The 17,871-nt window shown below is 46.4% G+C and overlaps 1 protein-coding gene across 1 annotated transcript; it reads left to right on the top strand.

Annotated features, from left to right (window-relative positions):
• Positions 1-180: 180 nt before the first annotated feature.
• kdm5a (lysine (K)-specific demethylase 5A) lies at positions 181-17,871 on the top strand. Its single transcript, XM_035613991.2, has 28 exons — positions 181-1,493; positions 2,272-2,349; positions 2,773-2,895; positions 3,187-3,357; positions 3,502-3,699; positions 3,999-4,077; positions 4,680-4,771; positions 4,888-5,046; positions 5,320-5,439; positions 5,596-5,754; positions 7,122-7,303; positions 7,494-7,656; positions 7,741-7,860; positions 7,953-8,147; positions 8,310-8,491; positions 8,659-8,783; positions 8,873-9,023; positions 9,201-9,321; positions 9,466-9,642; positions 9,743-9,921; positions 10,030-10,348; positions 10,567-11,127; positions 11,239-11,397; positions 12,280-12,408; positions 12,512-12,659; positions 12,804-13,024; positions 13,111-13,584; positions 16,809-17,871. The coding sequence occupies exons 1-28, from the start codon at positions 1,347-1,349 to the stop codon at positions 17,124-17,126; spliced, it is 5,250 nt and encodes a 1,749-aa protein (XP_035469884.2). The 5' UTR covers positions 181-1,346; the 3' UTR covers positions 17,127-17,871.

Genomic DNA, 17,871 nt, shown 5'->3' on the forward strand with positions numbered 1-17,871 from the left:
TACATCAGTGTTTTTGTTGCTAAATGTATATTTATTACTACTTGAAGGCATTTTCTCCCCTTGAATTTAATGATACATATGATAAAAAAGTTGTCTCTGGAACAAGTTAATGAAAAACTACTATTCACGGGCAAGGCACTAGCATTTACACAACCATGTATCTATGTATACAACTAGCGAACGCGAAAGTTGTGAGGTAAACGACAAAATGTCCGAGTGTCCATGAACGCCCCACAACAGCTCTCCCAACCTTGCTAGTTGTTAGCACGCTGGCTAATGCGGCTACAGTACCGACGGACGACGTTAAATTATACGAAGAGCGCCATTCGGCCAAACAAAGCGAATCGATTAATGCTCGTTTTCCGTCTGGTTCCGACGAACCCACGCGAACCACCCCGGGCGGTCTCGCTCGGTCGACTTCCTTAGCTAATGTTAGCTGCGCAACGGTCGCTAAGCTGATTCTAGCCACTCGAATTAGCCGTGTGCTAGTTTTCTATCGCCCCGGATGCCTCAATGAATGGGGGTGGATGCGGAGAGTGAAGACACACAGTCAACAATGTACGCTCGCTGCTGCTGCTAGCTTCCTCCTTGTTGTGGTCCGGCTTGGCTGGTGCTTCGCTGCCAGGTTCTCGGAAGAAGTGCACGCCAGGAGTGGATTTTATTCGGGGGGAAACCGGGCAAGCGAGCGCGATTACGTTAGCTAGTCTATGTGGCCAGCTAGCCACACTCGGCGCATCGTGTATAAGTTAGTTGGAAAAATGCATCATCCGAAAGAGACCGTGCACTACCCAGGTACACGGACTTAGCCATAGCCACGTTAGCTTGCGTGACATAATATCACAGCCACTCATTTTTACATTTTTCATATTTTTTGGTGTGTTTACAAACTTCGTTCCATAGTCTTTGAGACGTCCCCGGCTCACGTCTACACCGCGGACTTGATTTACACGACGCTGTCACCCGTGAGAAGGAATGATCGCGTTTCGGACTGACCCTGCCCTCCGTCCCAGGTAGGGGAGTGGTGGTGGTGGTGGAGACTCCCCGGTCTGGCCTGGCCCGCTGTTTACGGGTGATGGGAAAGCACTGATCGGAAGCTGCTCGGTTTTTTGTTTTTTTTTTGTTGTTGTTATTATTATCACAGACTATGATTTGCCATCTCGACTGGAAGGATACATAGGAAATTGGAAAGCACCACGATGGACACGGAGGAAGTTCTCCAAGAAGAAAGCCATTGGAATACAACCATGGGCTGTTGAGCGCCACTCGGTGCGGAGGTTGTTTTTTTTGTGTCTTTTTATTTGATCCGCAAAGACTGTTGCAGTCGAAACACACACACACCGACCGACATGTCTGCGTTCGCCGAGTTCGTGCCCCCACCTGAGTGCCCGGTCTTTGAGCCGAGCTGGGAGGATTTCTCGGACCCATTAGGATTCATCAACAAGATCCGACCCATCGCAGAGAAGACGGGCATCTGCAAGATCCGACCCCCCGAGGTAAACTCGTCTCACACTGACAAACGATGGGATAGCCATTCGATCCTGATCTGTGATCTATTGGCCTCCAGCTGGAGCGCTGGTAGCGCTGCTCCTACGTCGGGCCTGCGTCCACAGATTTGCGATCGGACGACGTTCCTGGTTGCCATTACTCTAATAGAGGTCAAATAAGGCTTCATTTCTCTGCCATCACGCGCATATATTTCGAAATGGGACGACACTGGGGTTTCCTTTGTTGATCCTAAAAAAAGTTTTAGAAAGTAATTCAACAGTTAAAAAAGAAAAAAAAATTGTTTGTCTTTTTCCTGATGGCTCACCCCATGTTCCAGTACGACGGGTTGCACCACGACATCGTGAGCCACATCCAGCCCCCCCTGTCAGACCATAGCCCATATTTATGTCATATGTAATCTGTCGTATACACATTCATAGCATCCTTTTGACTTACTAGGTTTCTAGGACCGTTGCATCTGTACGACCAGCAGAGACTTATTGTACACGTAGAAAACAGTGGCTCCAACAGGGATCATGCACAGTTGGAAGTGTACAAAAATAGACTCAACTCCTTTTTGTCGTGAGTGACAGTATTGTGTTATGAATACATCAGTTTAAACCCCCTCAAAGAAACTCACTAAATGAGTTCCGCTCACGCGCCCTTTCTTTGATTCGCTCTCCAAGTTGCGGAGGTTTGTGTCCGTCATTTCCTCATTGTTGTTGTATGTTGTCCTTGGAAGAGGTTAACGTTTTTTTTGTAACATGTGTGTTTCCTGTCTATCAGGACTGGCAGCCTCCGTTTGCCTGCGACGTGCGCAACTTTCGCTTCACCCCCCGAGTGCAGAGGCTGAACGAACTCGAGGTGAGTTTTTGCCAAGATGATGCCCCCGCTGTTGCCAAGAAGATGATGCCACCATTGTCACGAATGTGTCTCAAGTGTTGCTTTTATGAAGAGCATGAAGGGGGGGGGGGGGAACTATTCAGAACCACAACATGTATTTTGGAAATGATTCTCGCCGCAATTAGTTTTGATTGACATTTTCACCTGATGATGCATCTGCATCTGCTGAGATTTAGTTCATCAGTTCCATTGTTTAATGTGTTTAAAGCTAAGCGGACCTTCAATATCAGAGTTACTGTACACGTTTTGCACCTAACAAGAGCATCAAAGTGCAGCCATCCAGACATAATTTTTCGCCTGAGGTGTCCGGTCCAGCGTGCATGACAGCAGAGTATTTGGGCTCACGCATTCAGAGTCGGTCCTCTCTCTTTCCTACACGTCCAGGCCCTCACTCGGGTAAGGCTCAACTTTCTGGATCAAATCGCAAAGTTCTGGGAGCTGCAGGGATCCAAGATTCGGTTCCCTCACATGGAGAGAAAGGTTTTGGACCTCTATCAGCTTAGCAAGGTAAAACTAGCTACATTTGATTTTGTGTGTGTGTATGTCATTTGTTTTTAGAATGAATATAAAGTTGATAGTAGAGTATGATTGGGGATGAATGTTTTTTTTGGCTTGCTACAAGATGCTTTGACACATCTTGAAAATGAGAAACTGTTCCAATGATTTTTGTATAGCAAAGAAGCTCCTTTACATTTTGTTTTGCACATTGACGTGTGTGTGTGTGTGTGCGTGTGTGCGCGTGTGTGCGCGTGTGTGCGCGCGTGTGTGCGCGTGTGTGTGTGTGTGTGTGTGTTTCAGATTGTGTCGACTGAGGGCGGCTTCGAGACGGTGTGTAAAGAGAAGAGGTGGTCCAAGGTGGCTAGCCGAATGGGCTTCCCATCTGGGAAAGGCACCGGCTCATTGCTTCGCTCCCACTACGAGAGGATCCTTTACCCCTACGAGCTCTTTCAGTCTGGAGCCACGTTAACCGTGAGTGGTGCTTACTGCAGTTTGTGTAAACTTCACGTAGTAGCTGCACAATCTGAAAAATCCTGTAATTGGTGTGAAATTGCAGCTGACAAAATTTCTTTTAATAAACGCATTTGCTTTTACCCTCACCTTTTCTCCAATCAGGGCATCCAGAGGCTCTATGATGAGGGCGATGATGGGGAGGAAGTAGACGAGGGAGTCGGTGAGGAGGCGGTGGAGGAAGAGGAGCAAGATGAGGAGGAGGAGGAGGAGGAGGAGAAGGAGAAAGACAGGGAGGGTGACGGAATGCAAACCAAAGAGCAGCTTCTGCCTGAGAGACGGTCCAGGCGACTGAAGTCTGAGGTAAACGGAAAACAAAAACAACTAAAAGTCTTTTGGGTATCTGTAAGTTTTGCCAGGAGACTGGGGGCACAGAAGTTTAATTTCTTTTGCAAACAGGTCACAAATTCATCTTTTATGTCAGAGCAATCACTTCCCCAAAAACAGTAATCATTTTAAAACTGGCTTATCTGCTGTTAGCATCTCTCCCTGCCCCCTGATCCAGATTTGCCCACGTGCCCCAGATGAAATCTTAACCCTTGGTGCTTTCGCAGGATTGCTCTGTTTCACATCTTTGCCATTTTGTTGCTGTGTTTGTCTAGAGAGAAAACAAGGAGCCAAAAGGCCTCAAAATCTTCAGCACGAGTCCCAAGATGATGGGCCTGGAGATTGTGTCCGCCGGTAAGGATCCTTTTTTGGTTGACCTGTGTTTTTACTCATGGGTGTTGTGTGAGCTGCATCCATACTACTACGCTTTCTTTTCAAAACAGTGTTTTTCAACTATCTCCGTCCCCATAATGCTTTAGCTCCGTATCATTTTTAATCCCCGTCCACACTAACACGCCTAATAACGTGACCATTCACGTAGACTGAGCATGTGCGTATCGGTGTAAACAGGAAGAAGATTGTCTACTCCGCAGTTGGTTACTTAGTTACAGAAAAAAACTATGAACGCGAAAAGGCAATGGTGAAAAGCAAGAGCAGGGGTTTCTTATCTTGAAGCGAGGATGAGGTGGAACTACTATTTAAAGTGTTTACAATGTTTTGCATTCACCGCTGGTAGTTGGGTTGTGACCGATAAGAGCCATTGCATCATCGTTTCCAAACGTCTTCATTTTTCCCGTCCAGGCTACAATGCTCCCGCAGTTTTCAAATTAAAACGGGATCAGCAGTAGTGTGGATGGCAGGTTTAAACGTAGCAGCAGTGATGCATTTTAAAACAAAAATGTTGTGGGTGTAGCCTGACAGTATTTCTTGGATCACATCTGCAAATTTTCGTTTAGATGACGGATTCAACAAGAAGCAGCGTCACCTCAAAGCCCAGGCGTTCGCCATCAAAATGAGACCTCGCAAGGAGACACTGCAAGTCAACTTTGTGAGTCACGGTACAGTGTTCTTTGACGTTTGCCTGATGGCTGACGTTCATTGTATCCCCTGTAACTTTGGAAATGACCTTCCCTTTATATTATGTGACATCGATCCCCCCTCCAGATTGACCTCTACCTCTGCCTGGTGTGTGGTCGTGGCGATGAGGAGGACCGGCTCCTGCTGTGCGATGGCTGTGACGACAGCTACCACACCTTCTGTCTGATCCCGCCTCTACAGGATGTGCCCAAGGGCGACTGGCGTTGCCCGAAGTGTGTTGCTGAGGTAAGACCTTTACGCTGCTGGCCAATTAATATCCTCAAAGAAAGCTAAAATATATTAATTGATTCTTTTCAGATCCTCACACGGGACAATGCACGTTTAAAAGAAACTTTTTCAATGGCCGTCTAGCCTAATTTCACATCAGGGTTATGTCATCTCTCATTTATTAACAGATGATTAGAATTGGTTTATTATTGTTCTGTTATTCTCTTTGTATCTATTGTGTAAAAGCTTTATATGTGGGTATTACCCTGTTGTAATGATCTTTCCTCCCAGGAGTGCAGTAAGCCGAGAGAGGCGTTTGGCTTTGAGCAGGCTGTGAGAGAGTACTCCCTCCAGAGTTTCGGAGAGATGGCTGACCACTTCAAGTCCGACTATTTCAACATGCCTGTACATGTATGTGAAATCTATGTCGTAGATATAATACACTAACTGTTCCATGGACGTGGATGTCACACTATAACACTTAGAAAGTTAAATGTGTCGCTTGCGGGCATTTGCGGTGAAAAGATAAAGTCTGGGGTGTTCACAAGTTCCACTTTGTGCCTCCAGATGGTTCCCACAGAGCTGGTGGAGAAGGAGTTCTGGCGGCTGGTCAGCAGCATCGAGGAGGACGTCATCGTGGAGTACGGTGCCGACATCAGCTCCAAAGAGGTGGGCAGTGGGTTTCCTGTCCGGGACGGCAATAGGAGGCTACTGGGGGACGAAGAGGTGCGAACATTGTTTATACTTCCACAGACATAAATTAGAAAATGTTGATTGACAAGCCTGTATCAAAGAGGTTTTTGGTTAAATTGTTCAGCATATGTGGAATCTGTAATAGGTGCATATTCTGTTTAGCTTACTTATAACCCTAGTTGAGTCTATTAAAGTCTTATAACCAATAAAAAATACTGTTAATAGAGATTCCCTAGTGTCCTAAGTAGCTTTCAGACACTCAAATCCGGACATTTTCCGAAGGCGCTCTAAGCCAGAACACAAATGTCCACAAATGTTGTTTCTGAAATTTTCGCTTCTGACCCAGACATTTTCCTCCCACATTTTTCATAAGATAAGACGAGATAATCCTTTATTTCGATGGTAATGGGAATGGGAACCATTTGAACGTTACAGCAGCAAAGTGGACAGCAGAATAGCAAATGGCAATAAGATATGTACAAATATAAGACATAAATACTATATACAGAGCAGTGACAATAATTGCACAGTGAAATTAATATTGCACTTTTAAGTGCTCCAGGGAATTATTACAGTGCTTGAGTCCTGGAGCGCACGCGTGTGTATTCTACCGAGAGCAGTCTCACAGCAGCAGGAAGTAAGGATTAGGGTTGTCACGATACCATATTTTAGACTTCGATACGATACGATAAGAAATGATACTCAATACCACTTTAGATACCATGGTAAAAAGAAAAAAGTTCCTAGACACACAAATAAGATAACTTTGTTGATTAAAACTACCATAACACAGTACAGGTACAGAAAAAAATAGAATACTGAACGCACACCAACATTATTAATACCAATTCAAATGTGAACAACATTGTGACACATTGAGTTATATTAACGCAACATTACCTCGCTAAATTCCTTGAAAAGGTCCTTCAAATGTTTGGCCAAATTACCGGTTTTCCTCCTTTGGTCGAAACCGCTTTGAAACACCGTTTACAAATTGGCTTGTTAAAGTCTTTCGCCTTTCGTTGCGAATCTACCTAGGCACAAGTTGAGGATCAAATGATTTTTCTCCATGCCGTTTCTTGTGCTTCGGTATTTTCGATACTATTGAACATGAAAATAACGGGACAACATATCGTTTTAAACACGTTATATCGAAAAGTATCGAAGTATTGATACTTTCGACACCCGTAGTAAGGATTATGTGTGAATGTCCAGACCCAATATTACAGACATTTCTGGAGTTATTGTCTGAAAACAGCTCTGGAGACACTACTTGGTCATTTTATTCGTCCAGTCGATCCCCTAAAACCGTTTGTACTTTACTTAATGACTCTATTAAGTGAGACCACAGCATTTTCCCCTGAAGTGAAACGAAGCACCTCCTTCCCCTCTCCTGACAGGAGTATGCCAACTCGGGCTGGAACCTGAACAACATGCCGGTGCTGGAGCAGTCCGTGCTCACCCACATCAATGTGGATATCTCGGGCATGAAGGTACCCTGGCTTTATGTGGGCATGTGTTTCTCCTCTTTCTGCTGGCACATCGAGGACCACTGGAGTTACTCCATCAACTTCTTGCACTGGTGAGATACGGGGGCCCACATGACTTTGTTTCAGCTCTGACTCGTGTGCACTGGTGTAGACATACAATCCACTGTTAATTGCCTGATGACAATTGAAAAAGTACAAAGAATTGAAATATTCATGCTCCATGTCCTAATTCTGTTCCACTGGAGCATCAGGTGAATATCTTTTTATTTCTCTTTTTTCCAGGGGTGAGCCAAAGACTTGGTACGGAGTGCCAGCCTCGGCGGCAGAGCAGCTGGAGGCCGTCATGAAGAAGTTGGCGCCAGAGCTGTTCGACTCGCAGCCAGACCTCCTCCATCAACTAGTCACCATCATGAATCCCAATGTCCTCATGGAGCATGGCGTCCCTGTATGTATCCTGTGCGTTAGTGGGTTGATATTTGACTTTACAAGACATTGGTTGTGTTTTTCATTTTTTTTTTCTCCTCCTCAGGTGTACAGGACCAATCAGTGTGCGGGGGAGTTTGTCGTGACCTTCCCTCGGGCGTACCACAGCGGTTTCAACCAGGGCTACAACTTCGCAGAGGCTGTTAACTTCTGCACCGCTGACTGGGTGAGGGGAACATTTTGATTCCACTTCTTCTTCAAAAAAGTGTTTTTATTACTGAGCAAGGGTGTTCATCTTTCACCCATGCTCTTCTTCAGTTGCCTATGGGCCGCCAGTGCGTGGCCCACTACAGACGCCTCCACCGCTACTGCGTCTTCTCGCATGAGGAGCTGCTGTGCAAGATGGCCGCGGATCCAGAGAGCCTCGATGTGGAGCTGGCGGCCGCCGTGTTCAAGGAAATGGGAAATATGATGGAGGAGGAGACCAAACTCCGACAGGCCATCCAGGAAATGGTGAGAAGAATCTCCAGTTTTTGCAAATTACACGGACTTAGATTGGTGCTGATAATGATCTGTCCCATAAGCCGTGTCTCATCTGCAGTTTGATTTCGCTGTTAATGGTTTTAACTGGCACTAATCTCATTTTCATTTGTTCTGTTTCCTCCTCACCTTCAGGGGGTGCTGTCCTCAGAACAGGAGGTTTTCGAGCTGGTGCCCGATGATGAGCGCCAGTGCCACAAGTGTAAGACGACCTGTTTCCTGTCTGCGCTGACATGTTCCTGCAGCCCCGATCGTCTGGTTTGTCTCCACCACTCGGCAGATCTCTGCGACTGTCCGCTCGGCAACAAGTGTCTCCGGTAAGAAGTCTTGCTTTCTGGGCACAGTGCCAGTTGACTTAGATCTAATGAAATAGTAACTGTACAGTCCATTATTTGTAATTAAAATTAGGCTTGCAGTGACCTATTCTACATTTACTTGGCCACACCAGCCATATCAATGAGTTTTCTGCCACGATATATCGCAGGTATCGCTACGATCTGGAGGAGTTTCCGTCCATGCTCTATGGGGTCAAGACACGGGCTCAGTCCTATGACACGTGGGCGAAGAGGGTCACAGAGGCCCTGGCTGCAGACCAGAAAAACAAGAAAGGTTTATATACTTTATTTTTTACTTCAAAATACATTCACACACTAAAAATTGTCTGTGGGGTTTTTATGATTCCTTGGTTGGTCTCGCAGATCTTATTGAGCTCAAGGTTTCACTGGAGGATGCAGAGGACAGAAAGTATCCCGAGAACAATCTGTTCCGACGCCTCAGGGAGATGGTCAAGGAGGCGGAGACGTGCTCCTCCGTAGCCCAGCTGCTGCTCAGCCGAAAGCAGAGGCACAGGTCAGTGGACATGGATGCACAATCCCTTAATGTAATTCAACAAAAAAAGCAATTTGCTGATCAACCACCATGTGCAAACACTTGGAACAATTCTATTCCATTTGTAAATCGATACGCCAACAGTTCAGGTTCAAAGGTGAACTAACTCGTTACGCTTTGTTTTCCTCGTGTGTGCAGCAGCCGCCTGCGTTCTGAGAGCAGTCGTAACCGTACCAAACTGACGGTGGACGAGCTCAAGGCCTTTGTGGATCAGCTCTACAGGCTGCCCTGCATCCTCAGCCAGGCCCGACAAGTCAAAGTTAGTCCCGTCAATACCCACGTGCTTGTCCATGCAGCCACATCCCAAATTAATAAATGCCCCTTTTTCCTCCCTCAAAACTATTGAACTTCGCCTTTTTTACTTTCGCCTTCAATCTCCATTTTTAACCTCCCATGTCTCCAGGAGTTACTGGAAAATGTGGAGGATTTCCACGAGCGAGCTCAGGCTGCATTGTCGGACGAGATGCCCGATTCCTCCAAGCTGCAGGCGCTTTTGGACCTGGGCAGCGGGCTGGACGTTGAGCTGCCCGAGCTTCCCAGACTCAAACAGGAGCTCCAGCAGGCCCGCTGGCTCGACGAGGTAGATTCTTCTAAAGAGCCGCAACCTTTGTTCTTTCTGTGTGTAATGAGTTGTTGAAGTTGTGGTCTCGTGTAATACGCTGTCCTTCCTCACTTCCCAGGTTCGCGTCACGCTGGCCGAGCCCCACCGGGTCACCCTAGAGCTGATGAAGAGGCTGATAGACTCTGGGGTGGGTCTGGCTCCGCACCACGCTGTGGAGAAGGCCATGGCCGAACTGCAAGAGATCCTCACTGTCTCGGAGCGATGGGAGGATAAGGCCCGTGCCTGCCTGCAGGCGAGGTGAGGCTGCACTCATGCAAATAAATACACACATATTTTCAAAGGCCACAAAAAAAGCTGAGTCACGCTTGATCACCCCATGCCCGTCTATCCTCCTATAACCCCCAGGCCTCGACACAGCATGGTGACCTTGGAGAGCATTGTGCTGGAAGCCAGGAACATCCCAGCATATCTACCCAATATTTTGGCCCTCCGAGAGGCCCTGCAGAAGGCCAAGGAGTGGACCTCCAAGGTGGAGGCCATCCAGAGCGGGAGTAGCTACGCTTACCTGGAGCAGCTGGAGAGTTTGCTGGCCAGGGGTCGTTCCATCCCCGTCCGGTTAGACCCGCTCAACCAGGTCGAGTCTCAGGTGTCCGCAGCCCGAGCCTGGAGGGAGAGGACGGCCCGCACCTTCCTCAAGAAGAACTCCACGTACACACTGCTCCAGGTGAGCCATCATGATTCAAGGAGGGCGGAGTTGTTGATTTGGCTGTGAGGTGGGAATAGTATTGTTTTGTGATGGTAAAAACCAAACATATGGAATACAAGTCTCCAGATCACAGATTTTTCACTTTAGCAGCAAATCGGGCGATGGATTCATGTTCACGCAGGGTGGAGTAACACGTACTTGAAGAAGAGTGAAAAAGTCTATGTCTCTTCTCCTAGGTTCTCAGTCCTCGCGTGGACATCGGGATCTACGGCAACAGCAAGAGCAAACGGAAGCGGGTCAAGGAGCTCATGGAGAAGGAGCGGGGAGGCTTCGACCCGGACACCCTCAGCGACCTGGAGGAGAGCCTGGAGGAGGTGCGCGAGCCTTCCACCGTTGTCGCTGCCTTCAAAGCCAAAGAGCACAAAGAGGTGGAGTCCATCCACTCCCTCCGCGCCGCCAACCTGGCCAAGATGGCAATGGCCGACCGCATCGAGGAGGTCAAGTTCTGCCTGTGTCGAAAAACGGCCAGCGGCTTCATGTTGCAGTGCGAGCTTTGCAAGGACTGGTTCCACGGAGCGTGCGTGCCCCTGCCCAAGACGGGATCTCAGAAGAAAGTCGGTTCGGGCTGGCAAAGTAACAGCAAAGACTCCAAATTCCTGTGTCCGCTGTGTCAGCGGTCGAGGAGGCCAAGGCTAGAGACCATCCTGTCGCTGCTGGTGTCGCTGCAGAAGTTGCCGGTCCGTCTGCCGGAGGGAGAGGCTCTCCAGTGTTTGACTGAGAGGGCGATGAGTTGGCAGGTATGCATGGAAATAACTTTGCCGATTAGAACCCGCAACTGTCGCCGACTTCGTTTTGAGCACGTAATTCCCAGTTTATTGAATCCTCACGCACTCTTACTGTCCCACCAGGACCGAGCACGTCAAGCTCTGGCCACCGATGAGTTGTCTTCAGCCCTGGCAAAGCTGTCTGTGCTGAGCCAGCGCATGGTGGAGCAGGCCGCGCGGGAGAAAACGGAGAAAATCATCAACGCGGAGCTTCAGAAGGCCGCCGCCAACCCTGACTTGCAGGTATCAGATTTAAACGATTGAATGGATTAAACGATGTTGATTCCTGCTCTCTTTACAGTGCATCATCTTTAAGATGTGAGGTAGTGTAGTTCTTATGGACTCTACTGTACTTTGGATGTAAATATGGAATACACCAGTAGAGGGCACAAATAACTAGACCACAAAATATATTTGACTCGTGAGGAAATGTAGGGAATTACACATTGGATTGTAATATACATATACATATATTTGTGTGTGTGGGTGTGTATATATATGTATATATGTGTGTGTATAGATATAAGTATATATGTATATGTGTGTGTATATCTATGTGTATATATTTGTATATATATATATATGTATATTACCATCCAAATATATATATATATGTATATATATGTACAAAGGATATGTATAAAGGATTGTAATTCTTTGTGTGTTACCGGCTTTAGCACATTGTGTTTTGTCTTTACTTGTGACTTTAACATTTTATCACCAGCTAATCCAGAAAACGAGGGTTGACATATTTGAATCATACATTGGTTGTAAATTAATTATTTTCATTTTGGTTATTCTGAAGGCATCAGGAAAAACATTAAATTAGCAACATGCGTTTTAGGAAAAGACAAGATTGTATAGATGCTATTTTTTGGTATTTTGAAAATGCTGTTTTGAAAATGCTCCTTAAAAAAGAAAAAAAGGCTGTGCCTCACATGACACCCTGAAGCGTTTGTTGCCACACCTATTGATCCACAATACACTCTACCACACACCTTTTGTTTTTGTAATTTTAAAGAATTAAAGTTTTTAAAGAACTACTGACACAGATTTGTGGCAAAATATCAGCTTTAATGTACAAAACATTAGAGACGTTGAGTGTGTTTTTTTCCCCCTCACCAGGGCCACATCCAGACGTTCCAGCAGTCGGGTTTCAGCAGAGCCGCATCCCCTCGCCAGTCTGTCGACTACGACGATGAGGAGACAGACTCGGACGAGGATATCAGGGAGACCTACGGTTATGATTTGAAGGTAAGTGCAGCAGGAATTGAGTGACGTTGTTGAAAACCCTGCGTTGGCCAGCAGGATTTTTGTTTCTTATTCTTTCCTCTCTGCTCGTCTTGCTTTGTTTTAGGACCCAGGTGAGGTGAAGCCCTACCTGTTCTGCGACGAGGAGATTCCGGTTAAGTCCGAGGAGGTGGTCAGTCACATGTGGCCGGCAGCCACGCCTTCCTTCTGCTCCGAGCACGCCTACTCCTCGGCCTCCAAGTCTTGTGTGCAAAGTGAGGCCACATTTCCTTTTTTTATTTTTGCCATCCCCACACATTTAATGTCACTCTTGAGAAACGATAGATTGTAGTTTTTGCTCGTGTCTTTGACGACAAGAAATGCCTTCGTCGTCTCATCGTCAAAATGTGACTCCTCAGCCTTGGGCACACCCAGAAAGCAGCCGAGGAAGACGCCGCTCGTCCCCCGCAGCCTGGAGCCGCCCGTGCTCGAGCTGTCACCGCAGGCCAAGGCCCAGCTGGAGGAGCTGATGATGCTGGGAGACCTGCTGGAGGTGTCCCTGGATGAGACCCAGCACATCTGGAGGATCCTGCAGGCCACGCACCCCCCCTCCGAGGAGAGATTCCTGCAGGTCATGGAGGTAGGGAAGGTCAAGGAAAATCCTGCCTGCAAGAATTATAGATAGAAATAGTAATTCATGTGTCATTGTTCCTTTGTTTTCTACAGCCTGACGATTCTCTGATGGAAAAGCCCCTGAAGATCAAGCTTAAAGACTCGGAGAAGAAGAGGAAGCGGAAGCTGGAAAGAGCCGAGCACCACCACATGCTGATGGCTGCCGCGGCCGCCGGCGGAGGCTCGGTGATTGGGGAAATGCGACCGGCCAAGTCCAAGGAGCTGAAGAGAGTCGGCCTGGAGCTCGGCCTGGGCGGAAAACCCAAGAAAAAGAAGCTCAAACTCAACCTGGACAAGAATCGGGAGATGAAGCAGCTCGCCAAGCGGCTGGCCAAGGAGGAGAAGGAGAGGAAGAGGAAGGAGAAGGCTGCCGCCAAGGCCGAGGCCATCCGAGAGGGACTGGAGAAGAGGAAGGAGAAGAAGATCCTCGACATTCCCTCCAAGTACGACTGGTCTGGAGCGGAGGACTCCAACGACGAAAACGCCGTGTGTGCAGCCAAGAACTGCCAGAGACCCTGTAAAGATAAGGTGAGCACTCGGTCATCGGCCTCTCTGGATTTAAAGAAAAACATTTTTCCTATTATTGTGATTTGTTAATGAAATATGCCCGAGTCCGACTGATCTACGCTCAAGTTTTAGCATTTAAAATCAAGACCTGTGTTGTACGGAGTCACGAGGAGGCGAATCGTAGATGATTGATAGATACAGCTGTGGTTTATTAGTTAACACAAGTCAAAGGTGACCATGTGACTGTGCTCCTCTGTGAAACTCAACGTTCTGGAGGTTGTCAATTATTATTGTTATGTATTTAATAGGAATATGTCCAACATTCTAATGATATAATATAGACATCTTTTACTTGGCACTGAAGGTTATATTCACTTGGGTCCTTCTGCAACTACAAATCATCATTTATATTTCTGAAGAATTTTTTTCTTGATTAAATTGTTTAGTAGAAAAAAGTGAAAACATTTCCCATCACATTTTCCCCAAAACACCGGTGATGACTTCAAATGTCTTATTTGGTCTTAAACCTTAAACAAGCAAACACAAAAAATTTGGTCTTAAACCTAAACAAGCAAACACAAAAAAACAAAAAAAGTGCACCTAACATTCGTTATTACAGGACTGACCATGGGCAGGTGTAAACATTCAGAGTTCCAGTTCCAGACCAGGTAAATTGTTCACATAAGTTATCAGAGGGTCCCAGGTCTTGTAGAATCTGTTGATGGAACCGTTGAGGGTACATCAGATTTTTTCCAGTTTAACATTCTGCATAATGTCCCTAATCCAGTGGTGGTGTGATGGAGCAGTAGCAGCCTTCCATTTAAATAAAATCAAGCTTTTAGTTAATAAGGAGGAAAAGGCAATAACCCTCTGTAAATGAACAGGGGGAACAGACCCCGTTGTATCAGAAAACCAACCAAAAACAGCAACCAAGGGAGAAGGTGAGATGTTATAAGCATAAGCATTAGAGATGACTTCAAAAAAGGATGACCAGAAAGGAACAAGTTTCGGACAAGACCAGAACATATGATAGGAAGTAGCTGGCTTTAATATAATTTAAATGTTAATGTATATACATTGTCAAAATCCATATAAAACATAGCAGCTTTGTAAGATGTCGCACAGCCTTGTGTATTCAAATTTGGAGACTGAGACGTCACACATGACGGGCACTAGGGCTGCAACTAACGATTAATTTCATTATTCGATTAATCTGTTGATTATTTTCTTGGTTAATCAATTAGTTGTTTGGTCCATAAAATGTCATAAAATGGTGAAAAATGTTGGTCGTGCTTCCCTAAATCCCAAGACGATGTTTTGTTTTGTCCACACACCAAATATATTTAGTGTACCGTCATAAAAGGAGCATAGAAACCAGAAAATATTCCCATTTAAGAAGCTAAAAATCATAACGATTTCTTATTGATTAATCAATTAACTGTTGCAGCTCTAACAGGCACACTACTTCTCTCTCTTAAGTCCCAATCATACTTTTTTTCACTCCCTGCTGCTGTGAGATGTTTATTCATTTTATATAAGTTGTTTATTCTTTTATTTTTGTGCGTCTCTCGTTTTCTACATCTTTTCTGTGGCGTTGTATACCATGAGCACGGCTCCCAGCAGCTGTCCCACGGTCAGGGCTCGGTACACGCTCTCGGCATTGTGAAATCCGCTGTTGTTGGTTTAAAACTGTGTTGGCAGAAGACGTCGTCAGTTGGGACTCCTGACCCTGATAGGCCACATCCGGCTTTGAGAGGCGGAAAATACCGGTTGATTCTTTGATCAGAACAAGTTTACAGGTCGTCGAAAACTGTAAACACCCGGGGGATGACACAGGTTTTTTTTCTTTTTTTCTTTGCCGAGTACAGAGTTAATAACAAACACATCTCCAAATGAACATCGCAGGGCTTTATTGAATGTCAACCGCTGATAACAGCACTGGAACACCTTAAGGAGAGTTACACATAACGTATTAACAGGACACGCCGCTTCCCTCTCGACACAGCGCTCCAGACTCGCCACTGAGTTAACCAGTGGCCAGCCTCCGTTCCCCCTACGTGCCCACAGGGCAGCCAATTGGAGCCGAGGAACTGGTAGGCCTGCAGCTCAGCAGGCGGAGCAAAGATGATGAAATGGTAAAGGTGCCGCAGAGATTATTAACAGTTGTGTGGCGTTAATGGGGATTAAAAGGGGGTTCCTCGGGCACTTCCTTCTCATTTCAGTCAGTCCTCACATGTTATGTTGAGAATTTATATCCACTTATTTACCCAGGATGTGATCAGATCTGACCTGCTCTCCATGTCCGAAGGCTTTAATCTCCATGTGTGGGATTCGGGCCCCATAGCCCCTTCTTTTCACAGCAGACACGTTGGAACGTCATAGCAGGAAATGCACACATGTAAAACTTAACATAAAATTTAAAAAAGCCTGGTTCCAGGGCCCTCGGTGTTGTGCAAAGTGTCATGGCTCACCTGGACATTTGATGGAACTTTCCCATTATTAACATTAGTTTCTCTTGTCTGAAACAAGGCCTGTTTTAAACACAATCCCTTGTTTTACAGAAACCGATAGAAAGATGCATTTATAGAATTTACATGTTGTCACGTATCGCTGTAGATGGCCCAACACTTTTAACCATATCGACCGATTGACTTGAGGATTTTGTTCGTTCTTAATACAATATTTGCACAGCATGTGTGACTTTGATGAGGTACACTCAGTTAGTCCAGTAAAGTTATTTATCTGTGTTTTGTGTTGAGAGTCGGGGGCTTGTTCTGTGTTTTTTTGGCTCTGTATTCCAGTTAATTATGTCAATCAAACAATGACTGACCTGCAGACACGTGGTGTTAAAGATTTACACATTAATGATGTTTTTTCCAGAATTTTGTGTTTTGCTTGACAAACCACTGCCACACCGCCGGCGTTGCCCGAGTTGCGTGTTTGTCCCTGACTGTAATGTCTCCGCAACATCAACTTGAGGAAAATGTCTTCAAATTTGTTCCGAAGGGTCCTCTTGCATTCAAAAGATGAAGGGATTCGAAGGTCAAGGTCGCTAGTGATCCCACAGAACACGTTTTGGGTCAAAACTCAAGAATAATGCACAAAAAATACAAATAAAACCTTTAATGAGTTTCACTACATACAACGTGAGTCTGGGCAGACGTTGGCGGAGGGATCCCACAACCACCAAGGGGCGTCTCATTTCTCCCTCACATGTCTGCATTCGTCTCTGTGTGTGTTTCCAGGTGGACTGGGTGCAGTGCGACGGCGGCTGCGACGAGTGGTTCCACCAGGTGTGTGTGGGCGTGTCGTGCGAAATGGCCGAGAACGAGGACTACATCTGCGTGGACTGCTCGCGGAAGGCCACCGGGGGAGGCGGGGGGCTGACTGTCGAGGAGGTGGCAGAGGAGAGCGTGGTGGTGCTGGCTACGTCCATGTGCAGCGTGCAGAGTCTGCCCCCGTCCGTCGTGGCCTCGTGGTCCCACGTGCCCGCTGCCGCTCATCTGAACCCAACAACTACACACCACCAGCAGCAGCAGCAAGAGCCTCAGCAGGGCAGTTAGCGCTCGGACAATGGCTTTGGACTGAGTTTTGAATACTGTACCTCACACAAACAATGAGCATAATGCAAAACTAGTGTCCAGGCTAGTACTTCAACCCATAAGACTGTACAGCATCTGACGTAGAGAATAACCCCGCGTGTGTAAGCGTGACGGAGGACGGACAAGCCGAGGTGCATTTCTGGAGCTGCCTCGATCACAGAGCACAAGAAAAAAAAAAACCTCACATCTGGACGACAACTACGAATCTTTTTAGCTTTGACCATGTGGCTCCAGCAACGACACGTTATCCCCGATGTGCCGCAAAGGTGGTCGGTGCACAGACGGGATTCAGTCCTTCTAAAGCAGTTTTAGGTCTGGAATCAGCCACCAGCTACGTGCCCCCCCCCCCCCGATCCTCCTCCTCAAGAATAATAAAGTCATAGGTACAACTTACTTCACTTCCAGTCAAACAAACTCTCCCCAGCTGTTGTGTTCAGTGCAAAACGGGCAAATAAACAAGAAAAATCAGATCCCAGTCGTGTTTTGCCGGACGTCCTGAACCTCTCCTCTCTGTCCTCCGCCCGGCCCTTCAGACAAGCCACTTCTCAATACGTAGGACGTCAGACTAGGAAAAAAAACCAAATGGTTGTAATGTAGTGGAATTATTTATAATGTACATAGCTTCTAAGCGATTAAACAAATGGATTGTGGCTTTTTTTTTGTTTTTTGTTTTCTCACCTTTAATAAACTGTTCCTAGACAAATAA

The sequence above is a fragment of the Scophthalmus maximus genome, chromosome 12 (assembly GCF_022379125.1).
Source record: "Scophthalmus maximus strain ysfricsl-2021 chromosome 12, ASM2237912v1, whole genome shotgun sequence".
In the NCBI taxonomy this organism is placed as follows: domain Eukaryota; kingdom Metazoa; phylum Chordata; class Actinopteri; order Pleuronectiformes; family Scophthalmidae; genus Scophthalmus; species Scophthalmus maximus.